This window comes from Bactrocera latifrons, unplaced genomic scaffold, assembly GCF_001853355.1.
Source record: "Bactrocera latifrons isolate USDA-ARS-PBARC rearing strain unplaced genomic scaffold, ASM185335v1 scaffold_170, whole genome shotgun sequence".
NCBI classification, from domain to species: Eukaryota; Metazoa; Arthropoda; class Insecta; order Diptera; family Tephritidae; genus Bactrocera; species Bactrocera latifrons.
Genome location: NW_017535186.1, coordinates 194242 through 206363, shown reverse-complemented (window position 1 = coordinate 206363; position 12122 = coordinate 194242). Strand labels below are relative to the sequence as shown.

The 12122-nt window shown below is 35.0% G+C and overlaps 1 protein-coding gene across 1 annotated transcript; it reads left to right on the top strand.

The window, feature by feature from the left end:
• The first annotated feature begins 10331 nt into the window (after positions 1-10331).
• On the top strand, positions 10332-11624 carry LOC108966842 (fibrous sheath CABYR-binding protein-like). Its single transcript, XM_018929936.1, has 2 exons — positions 10332-10421; positions 10522-11624. The coding sequence occupies exons 1-2, from the start codon at positions 10419-10421 to the stop codon at positions 11485-11487; spliced, it is 969 nt and encodes a 322-aa protein (XP_018785481.1). The 5' UTR covers positions 10332-10418; the 3' UTR covers positions 11488-11624.
• The last annotated feature ends 498 nt before the right edge of the window (positions 11625-12122 follow it).

The following is a 12122-nucleotide window of genomic DNA, read 5'->3' as shown; positions in this document are numbered from 1 at the left end:
TACAATTGACATCGGGAGCGATACACTGATTATAACTTTTCGAAGTTAAACGTCGACGTCGAAAGAGATTTTGTATACCCCAATATCAGGAACGATGTTCTTTTCCTGACTTTTAAGCTAACGCGGTCAACTTCATTTAACTTCTTCCAAATAATTTTTGAGAGTTGTAGAATTTCTTCATCCGAAGTTCAAATCTAAACCATTTGGATTTCATATAGAAATAGCAGTGTTTTTTATTCTCCAACTTCATTATTTAAACCCTAGTATGTTTTAGTTAAAATGTGATTGCATTTTCTTCTTTGACATAATCTATATTCTACGCTATTGCTACCGTGTATTATCCTTGAAAAAATGGGTGTTTGTGAAAGTTTTAATTTTTTAAACGGAAAAATTAAGAGCTCTCTCTACGTCTGGCGAAAATTGATGTATGAAATTTATTATGAAAATAAATCTCACACATTCGATTAGCTTCACCGCTATCTCATCTCACTTCACTTTTTTTTTCAAGCATAAATAAAACCAACTTCGTACATACATATTTTGCACTTGCAATTTAACTTTTGAAAAGCCGTCTTAATTGTACCAATTACAAGCGCAATGTTACCGCAAACTTTCAGCAACCTTTTGCCAGCAAGATTATGAAGTTCACTCATTTTCTTCCCTCTCTCCCTCTGCTTCTCAATTTCCTTACTTTTCACTGCTGGCAGTTTTTGTTTTGTTTCTCAATTCCATTTGTTAATGGCTTAGAAAATTATATACGCATCGCATAATTTCTTTCATTGAGTGCACAACGCCGCGGCGGACTAAGAGTAAACAACAAAAGCAACAAAGGCAAAACAATTTTAATTTAAATCCTTAGCGTATTTATTTAAACTATGTTTCTTATGGTTAATGGAGAGGAATCGCTGTAGTCTGCAGACACCAAGAGAACGGGCAAGAGAGTGTTATGTGTTTGGAGAGGATGAAGCCGTTTTGTTTTTTCGTGTGTTTCAAATTTGCTAAATAAGAAAAAATAAATAAAAAAACAATAAGATTCAAATTGGAGTATGATATTTTCCAGATTTCATAAATGACAGAATTTTATACGGAGAAACTATGGGATGTCCAATATTCGATAAGCTAAATTGAGAGAGTGTAGAATGGGTGAGATTAGACTAAAATATAATTGTAGAGAAAGAAGAGAAGAGCCATAAAAGTTTAGAAAATATGGTTAAATAGGTTAGGATAAGAGAGGACTCAAGAAACAGTAACAAGAAATTATTTATAAGAATGAACGTACTTGACAAGACAAGGAAAATAGATACTCTAATATGGACGAAGAGAGGTATAGTAAGAAGCTATAAGTAAAGACATGAAAAATTGCTAGGGGATAGATCAAAATTGGATACAAAAATTATATCAGAAAACATTTATAAATTATAATGTTTGGAGCATTCTTAACTCTATAGATAATAGAACGTTTCAAAATAGCTGAACAATTTTTTTCAATCGCAGAAAAATATAACTTTTCGCGGTAGCCACTCTTTAACAATTTATAATTAGTACACCAGGACAGTCGTCACTAGCCTCGGCGAAAATACTTTTGCATTATTTTGCACACGGTTGAGAGCATTTTTGCCCCATTAGCAAGCACCTGCGAGCCTGCCAGGCTTAGCAGTAGAACTCAGTGAAGCAACTCTGCATAACTGAAGCGAATGTTAACGAACTCAAAGAAACAGAAAACCAAGAACGTAGAACACAAACAACGAACAAAAAGGGTTTCGCATTACATAGCGCCAGGGATCAACACAAAAGTGCTGACACATTTCGGAATAAAATACGCTTTAGTGATTCAAGTACGTACAGGTCTGCTACACAAAAGGCATAAATAAGTGGAATAGGGATAAAACAACCACAGCAATGAAAACCATCAACAAGAAACTTAACTAACAACGACAAAACAAAACAAATGATTGCGTGAAAAATTAAATTTTATTTAAAAGTTTGTTGGCTAAAACGATTTTCATTTTCTTTGCCAACATAAAGTGAATTAAATACTTATTTACAAGGATCAGCGGTTTGTACGAGTGCGAGGGTTAATAAAATCGCAGTCAAACGTTTGTAAGGGTGAGCGCTGGGTGTTAGCAAATTGTGGATAAGCTTGTGCTTAAATAAGAACAAATGGAAAGTAAAACATTTCATTAAAACTAAGTTAGAAAGTAAGCAGTTAAGTAAACATTGTGAACTGTGCAAATGCTGTGTAATGCACTCTTAACTCTTGGCGCTGTAAACAAGGTGGGCTGTCTCTACACTTCAGTCTTTTCAGTTGTTGTGCAGCATGCTGTGGCGTATGAGCAACATTCGTGGCGCAAATAAACACAATTCGAGTTTAATTTAATTATTTTGCAATGCGCGGCGTTGGGTGTGTAGAGGGGATTGCAAAAACGTTCTGATAGGTTTTTACTAATTTGAAGGTGATGAAACAGAATAGTGGCTTTGTGGGGAAAGTCAGGTTCTTAAGCGAGTATTCTATTTTAGAGGCATGAGTTTCGAGTATTGTTTGCAAATTGATTAAAGAAGCGCTTTATATTTTTACCATCCATTTTCATACCCTCGCAGCAAAGTTACTAAGGAGATTATTATAGCTTTGTTCACATAACGGTTGTTTGTAAGTCCTAAAACTAAAAGAGTCAGATATAGGGTTATATATACCAAAGTGATCAGGGTGACGAGTAGAGTTGAAATCCGGATGTCTGTCYGTCCGTCCGTCTGTCTGTCCGTGCAAGCTGTAACTTGAGTAAAAATTGAGATATCATGATGAAACTTGGTACACATATTTGTTGGCTCCATAAGAAGGTTAAGTTCGAAGATGGGCAAAACGGCCCACTGCCACGCCCACAAAATGGCGAAAACCGAAAACCTATAAAGTGTCATAACTAAGCCATAAATAAAGATATTATAAAGTGAAATTTAGCATAAAGGATCGCATTACGGAGGGGCATAATTGGACGTAATTTGTTTGGGAAAGTGGGCGTGGCCCCCTACTAAGTTTTTTGTACATATCTCGAAAACTACTATAGCTATGTCAACGAAACTCTATAGAGTCGTTTCCTTCAGGCATTTCCATATACAGTTCAAAAATGGAAAAAATGGAAAAAATCGGATAATAACCACGCCCACCTCCCATACAACGGTTATGTTGAAAATCACTAAAAGTGCGTTAACCGACTAACAAAAAAAGTCAGAAACACTAAATTTTAAAACTGAAAATGAGCGTGGCATCGCCCACTTATGGACCAAAAACCATATCCCAGGAACTACTCAACCGATTTCAATGAAATTCGGTATATAATATTTTCTTAACACCCTGATGACATGTACCAAATATGTGTGAAACCACGCCTTCTTCCAATATAACGCTATTTTGAATTCCATCTGATGCCTTCTCTGTATAATATATACATTAGGAGCCAATGATGATAGCGGAATAAATCTTTACACAAATACGGTATTTGAGCTGAGGTATCCCTTGTGGAAAAATTGTCGTGATCGGGCTATAACTTTAGTAGAGTTGAAATCCGAATGTCTGTCTATCCGTCCGTGCAAGCTGTAACTTGAGTAAAAATTGAGATATCTTGATGAAACTTGTCATGTGAGAGTATAAAATGTTCGGTGACACCCGAACTTAGCCCTTCCTTATTTGTTTAACATTTATTTTTTTATATTTCTAACTATTTATCCAGTTGCTACGTCACTAAAATGGATATAACTTTGAAAATAATTTGAATTTTGAAAAATCCTTTTAGGGAGATATAGTTGCATATATAAACTATCAAATTATAAAAAAATATAGAAACAAGTTTTTTTTCAAATTTCGATATTTTCAATAAATTTTCGAAATTTTATTAAATTTAAGTATGTATATTAGAAGCTTTCACGGAATTTTATTTTGAAAACTTTTTAAGTTTCGCAAAAATAGGAAGTTTTTCATCTCATATAATAGCTTCTTCGGCTTTTTTATGTCGGAAATATCCTATCTTTAAGTGTCTGTACTTTCTGAATGAGAACACACTATACTCAAGTCTACTTCTGGTTCAATAAACAATTTATTTGAGTGTTATTATTCTTTTTCTATATTCTATTCTATATATCTATTCTATTATTCTTTTTTTATCTCTCCTTTTTCAATACCCTACTCAAATCTATTTCGACTTATAACAATAAATCCCTCCCCCAATCTATCCCTTTGAATCCACTTCCTCAGACTTTTCGTCACTTTTTCAGTGATTTAAAAACTAACAACTAAATACACTCCAGATTGCCATTAACACACGCAAATATTTCGGTCTGCGCCCAACGACCGAAATACCTTGCCAAAAATTGTCACGGACTGCCATTATTTGTTTACAACCAACAATTTGGAAACAACTAGGAAAACAATTTCAATCGAACACAATAAACCAGCATAAGCCCACATAAAATCCCCTAAACTCCCGACCTCAGTAAATACATGCTTTTTATGTGCTTGTTGTAGTCAGTTGCTTGCTTGATGTTGCCACATTGCGTGTGCCACCAAATGTTGGTTTTTGCGTGCGACGGCGGCGCCAAATATGACAAAAGTAATAGTGAAACGAGTAAATTTGATTGTTTTTGTGGGTTTGTGCCACTTCGGCAGACATGATGGTGTGGATTAGTGTAAATTGAAAAAGTTGTCTCCACCGTGGGAGGTGGTGACCGGAATGCATTGGATGGCGATATGTGCCCGGATGCGATAAGCCAATTTCAGAAAAACGCTGTGTGTTTGCGAGTGTTAGTATGTGTGTGTGGAAAGAGGCACGTGTTGCACAGCGGCACGTGAAATGCCAGCACGAGCTTCAAATGTGCGCCAGGAGCTTCCTATTTTTATATTTTCGCTCTGCGTAAATGCTTGTATAGTTTGTATTCATAGTCACTTCTATTTTCGTTTCAAATAGCAAAGGAATAAATGATTTGTGTGTATTTTGTGGAAAAATCGCAAAACATTGAATTTAAGAGTTTTGCGTGAGTAAACTTTCAATTTCACGGATTGAATGGCCTGACTCTACTTGCAGCCTCGCAGTATCATGTACACACACTTATTTGTACATACATATGTATGTAATAATATGGTTATAAGTATCTGGTGTACAGTCAGATATAATAAAAAAGAGAAGTCTTTATTTCTCCATTGCTTTCTTTTGCTTAGTAACTGTCATTTAGCATTGCATGGGGAGGATATAAATAGAATCACAAAAACAAAAAGTAACAAAGAAATCGCGCCACAGGCATATCTCCTTACCCACCCAGCCATCTTGACTTAATGCGTGTTGCAAAAGATTCCCGAAGAGCTATTTGTGGCAGCAAATTGGCCGCACAGCAGGTATTCAACACTGCTGCACTCAACTTTGCCACAAATTGCTGTTTACGCAAAAGTTTAAACTACAAAGAAGCTGCTAACTTGTGTTTAGCGTCTTGCAAAGCTTCAAATAGCTGTGCAGCAAGCTCTTAAGGGAACAGAAAAATAAGTGTTTGGTACCATGGGCTTAGAAGGCAAGTTTATCACGTGACAGTAGCGAGGAAAAAATTAAATGGAGGGAAGTTCATATTCACTATCCAAAAACCTTTCGGAAGTTCCGCCCATCAGGCCACGTAGGCGAAAATTTTACTAAAAAATGACATCTTTTTTTGTCCAAAGCCTGATAAAATATTTCAATATTTATTTTATTTATTTTCTTTGTTCAAAGACGAGATTTATGTACTATATGTACTACCGTAATATTTTTGGTTTTTTTTTATTGTTCAAATATGTTCCTCTGATAAGCCAGTTTTTTTAAAATTTGTGATTGTTTATATTTGAAAAAAAAAATTCTAAAAATATCTTTTTTTGTACCTCTGAAACCCACCTAACCTAACCTTTAAATGGCTACACAGCTCGATATTTGGCAAAGTTTATTCTTCAAGGTAAGACTACACTCTCCGAACCAACTGTTCAGATCGGACTATACAAAATGATCGATCAAAATCACTGCACGCAAAACATGCTAGGACTAACTAATTTGTAACATTTTTCTTTCTCCTTCCTTCAATATTTACAAATCTCGCAACCTGGTATTTGATAGTTGATGACAAAATGTTTCATTTTATTTTATGTTTTTTATGACTTGTAAAACTAAACCTACTTGAGCTATCCTAAAATAATTGAACACTCTTTAGTTTAACTTTTTAATGAATTTAATTCAGTTGTATAAAAAAATGTGTTCACATTATTTTTCTTAAATCACTAAGCTTTAGCAACTGATATGTACATATATTCATAAAAACAATCGCTGCAGCAAAAAAGAAATATTTTAAGTACAAAATATCAATTAAAGTTAACCCCAAAATAAGTTGTTTTGTTTCTACATTATTTTGATATGGATATTTCCGACTTTGTTTAATTGTTTTCCGACAAATTGGCTGCTAAGATATCAATCGTCTCGACAGTGCTTAAAGCTGATCACGATTTCTACACACTAACAAGCATTCTACAAATATTGTATCTTTTATTATTTGCAATAAATTGTTTTAAGTGTTCAAATCTAGAGGTTATCGGTATTGGCAACATGACAATGAACTTTTTGCCAGCACCAATCTGACGTTGGTGCGATATAGACCAATGGTAATAACAGCAAAAATAATAAAATATTTCAAAATAATTGAAAAATGAGGAAATATGTGCGCATTCATGTTGTTTTAAGAAATATTTTTTTAACAATGTTATTTTGTTAAAATTACTTAAGTAATGCTTCAGTGATGACGTGCTGACCCAAACATTCTTGAATCCTTCACGTCATATTAATATTTATATATATAGTATTTTTACATTTTTATAATTGAACAAAAATGTACGCCTACATCACCGAAGTTTAAATTTATTAAGTTGGCTGAACTGTCGTTTTTTATTTTACACTTTTCAAGTGCTTAAATTTTGACTTTTTATTTGTGTTTGTGTTGCTTCGGCTTGTTTTTATTTGGTGTTCTTTTTGGCGTCGTATACTTTTGTTTGCCTCTTCAGCTTAAGCGCGTGTCTCATTGCGGTTCTATCGCACTTGATGTCGCGCTTTTCGTTATTTCGCTTTCATAACCGTGATTTTGTATGCCATACACACATGTATACAGTGCATGAAGCATTATTTTTTATACATACAAATATTTGTATTCGTTTTGCCCGCTGTACTGCTATTGACATTGAATTTTAACGCAGCATAATGCTCATTGCGCTTGACATTGACTTGTTCAAAGTATTCCAAATGTGCGTTGAATGAAGTTGAGTAGAAAAAAAAATGAGTAAGGCAGCGATGAGTTCGAGCTGAAATCAGACTTCGAGAGATTTGCAAAACAAATTTAAGATACAAATGTGTTATTAAAGACTCTTGCAATTCTTTTTTTTTTTGTATTGATGGAAGGTAGGTAGGTAGGAGGGCAGCTCTGTTGTACTTCGAGCTCCATTAGCACTGGCTATGCCATTTTGATGCACTATTCGTAGACCTTTTTTGTTTGCTATCACGTTTCACCTTCTCTATCCAACCATTTTGAGGTTTCGATGAAGCAACTTATGTCCGATGATGGGAGAGGTGTTAGGAATTTTCGAAATTTTTTTTTTATATTTTATTATATTTCAATATTTTTTCTTCTAATAAATGGAGATCTTACTGATGTCATCAATTTCGCTCGCATTCTTCATAAAATTCTATTGAATAAAGTCTATACCTTACAGCTGAATAAATGCATAATACTCTATACAAGAGGGATAGTATGGGTTTAATATGAAGTGATATCAATGTTCTTCTTAGAGATAAAAAATACGTATACAGTGGGCTGATATTTGATAATATTTGAAGAATAGTATATGAAATAATTTCAGAGTCGAAGGTAGGTTCCCCTCACATTCTTTTTGCTAATAATTCTCTCTTTGCAGTACTTTCTGAAAATTTTCCATATATTGGTTAGTCGAAAAAGACTTTTCGTATTTTGTCAATATATCTCGTTGCAGTCATATATCTCCAGTGCTACCAATCACATTGTGTCATACGATATAGTGTTGGAAATGTGAGATTTTAAGCTTAATTTAACCAAAAAATTAGTTCGGGGAAGTTTGTAAAGAGATATAGCTGTTCAAAAATCAGTGAAGATAATGAAGAAATTCGCTATATTTTGATATTTTTGTATAAAAAAGGGAAGAATGCCCCGCAAGTCACCAATAGTATTTGTGAAATGCAATAATACACTGATGGAAGTTTTACACTAATGGAATAATGTCTCTAGCGGAAAAATGGTAAAAAGTGGTCGACCAAGTTGGTTCATATTTGTTTATTTATTTATTATTAAAAATATAAAAAGTAAGTTGAAGTTTGTTTAGAAATACGAAACGACTTTTTTGACTAACCGTATATAATGTAAGGGTGAAATAAAAATATCACAGCTTTTAAATCTGTCGAAACATATTTCAATAAATAAGTTTAAGTATTTTAAATAACAATTAAGTTATTGAATTTCAACAATTTCATTTCGGTTAAAGGGGCTAATTTTAATTTTATATGCATTTTTATACCATAGTACAACAGTGTCAGAAATTTTGAATAACTATCCATTAAACTATTGACAGTCCTATGAAGAAATATTGACAATGTCAATTGTAGCAGAGCAAACGAAGATGAGAAAGCATGTTTGAAAATGGAAATAAAGTAACAACTTTGAAGCAACATTTAAGAATCTTAACACAATTACATGTTTCTCAGCGTATTACATCATAAACGCCGGCGTCAAAAGCACCATTTAATGAGATTACAAAAACAAAAAAAATAAAAAATTATGTGGTTGGGCATGCGTCACAGAATTATAGTGTTTAATCGATAGGTAATAGCTTTTATTTCAACTTTATTTCGTACTTTACTGCATAGTGTGCACTAATTACCAAGTGGTCCATGACCGTGCGTTTGCATTACATGCCAAGCATTTAAAATAATCAAAATCCAATTTTGGGTATTGTGACATTCAAAGGTCGTGAGGTAAGCCATTACACGCTTGTCAAAGCGTCAAAGCGCTTACACCTAAGCTGAGTGTTGATCGAGTGCCAAAGCGGAAGGCAGCTGATGGATGTTGCCGACCGATGAGTGGTTAGGTAGTATAGATGTGCATGTGTATAAAGCAGGTGAGCATATGTCAGATACTACAATACCGAAAAGGTAAATACATACTATTCTTTGATTATATTATGTTTCAGAAATATTTCACATTCCATTTTTTATAAGTTTCTAATACGAAAGGTTTTATATACTTGTCAACTCAGCAGTATTCTGCGGCTACAATAACACAACTAGATTGAAAAACTTGAATATTTTGGTTTGCAAATTCTTAATATTTTTATTTTAGTTCTCTTTACTAATTAAATAAGTCAAAAAATATAGTTAAAGAAAATAAAGTTAGAAGCGTTCAAATTTAATTTATATTATAGTCTCTAACCAATAATTTGGTTATTTTTTCACATATACTTATCACCCTTTAATAAAAATTTAGAAATTAGGTTCTTAATGTGTAAGCCCAAAAAACGGAATTGAAACGTATTTTAAGATTACCAGTTTCTCAAATGGAAACTTTTATTGAGTTAAACACAATTTATCGATTCATTAATATCATTTAATTTTTTGCATTTTCTTTTTTATCGGTTTTAGGCTTCAATAAAAAGAGTTTATAAGCCATATTTAAACCCGATCTCGGGATCCCGTTTGCATCTGCGAAAATCCCGAAACACTTCAATATCGTTTGTATATGCACTCGCTCACAGGCAATTGTGTACGTCTGGCAATCGAACGGTACAGTGTCATCTTCAAGATTGCTAAGGCATCTAAGGGCCCTCAAGCGAAGGGAGAAATAATTGTGTGCTTGACATAACGTGCAAGATGAGTGATCGATTTGTAGCGATCGGTAAACCATGGATGTTGACTGAATTCATTAACACTTGGCGGCAGCGCATGCGTACATTTTGCAGACAATTTCGATAATGCTCTGCGCACCTTTAACGCTCTTCACAACGCTCAATTGATTTAAGAGCTCGTCCGCTGCTTTTGCCGGTTGTTTGCTCATTGAGCGAAGTGTGAAACGATACAGAGTAGCGGCAAATGAAAAAAGAAAAACCAGAGCGCAGGCAACCCACAACAGGAAGAGTTTATTGCGGATGATGGCAGAGATCGAAGAGATCGATTGTTGATTTTAATTTCATATTTCTTATTTTGGGACAGTTGCGTTGATGCGTTAATTTCTCGTATAAATAGAAATAACAATTTCGACATCAACATCATTCGATTGCGTTCAGTTCAGTGGACCACAGCCAGCAAAAACAAAACTCATAATTTTTGATAATTCAAAATTTGGTTACACCGAAAATGGTAAGTATAAATATTAATTATAAAGTAATCAATTCGAGAAATCAGATCGAAAATGTTACAATAATTGTTTTAAAATATTTTACTCATTTGACAACTTTAGAAAATCGCATTCGTTACTTTGTGCCTTGTAGCAGCCGTTACAGCTATTCCTTTGCAACAGCAGCGACTGAAACGTGATGTCTCCGAAATTGTAGAAGAACCTTTAAACGAATACTTGCCGCCAGCATCTGAGGCTGCTGAACCGCAAAATATCTATTTGCCACCCGTGGAATCGGTGTCCGAACCAGCAGAGCCAGTTGCTGAAGAAGTTCCAGTTGCAGAAGTTAACAGCGCCGTGGAACCTGAAATTGTCGAAGCCGCTGCCGAAGCAATACCCGAGTCCACCGTCCTCGGCGAAAATGGCTATGAATACCGCACTGTGCGCAAGCTTCGGTTGCGCCAACGTCGTGATGTCTCACATTTAAATCTGGGTTACTTGCCACCGGCAGCAGCTCCCAAGCTAGCAAACAGCTATTTGCCGCCCCATTTAGATGTGCCAGAGGAAATTCCACAATTGAAACTTGCCAATGAATATTTGCCACCTGTACATGACGAGCTCCCAGTTGAAGAAGCCACTACGGAGGCAGTTAAAACTGAAGCGCCAAAGACAGAATCACCCACTACTGAGGCAGCAACAACTACAACCGAGGCACCTACTACAACCGAAGCAGCACCTGTGGAGTCAGCAGTATTCGCAGATGATGGATACCACTATAGAAAGCCAGCAGTGTTGCCAGACTTGGGTTCGTTGCCTTTGGTTAAAGTAGCTGAGCCAGACGCAGCGCCAGAGGCTGTATCTCAGCCAGAACATGTGTACGAAGCGGAAATTGAGGCAGAATCCGAACCAGCGGTGGTGCAAGAGCCCGAGCCCGTTGAAGACTCCGAGGCAATTATTGCTGCTGAGCCTGAAAGCGCTTATTTGCCTCCACTAGAAGAGGGTGTGGTCGAAGCTGATGGTCCCGAGGGTGAGTCAGCTGCATTGCTTGATGATGGCTATCACTATCGCGTGGTCAAACGTGTTAGATGATTTTAGACCAAAATAAGTACAGTTATTAGAATATTAAGATGTCTCGACTTTATATTACTATTTTTTTCTTATTCATAAATTGTTGACTTGTTTTTAGCACACATTTTCAACAAACATGCCAACACGTATATACTTAATTATTGAAATTGGTTATTCATCTTATATATGAAAAATATACATACATATTTACAAGATAAACGTATTTGGTCCTCTTTTTGTATCTAAAGAAAAATTGTATTATACAGTTTGGTTTATGACTCAAAATTATGACTGTACAGGTATGAACATATGAGATCAGACTCATCAAATTCGACAACTGACAATTGAGCTAATCTCGACGAATATCGATTTCAGGTCAGGGATCATTGCTCTGTATTCAATTACATTTCTGCAAATGCTTTATAAAGTGACATATCTATTGGTATCACGATTGGTACGACCTGGGCCCAAAATATATTGAGTAGTCGAAAAAGTCTTTTCGTATTTGGTCGATGCAGTCGTACATCTCCTGTGTAATGACATTGTGTCACAATATATAGTGCTGGAGTGGTGAGATTCTAAGCTTCATTAAAAGTCGAGGAAGTTGAAAAAAAGTTACATATTTTCGAAACAGACTGATAATAATGAAGATTTTC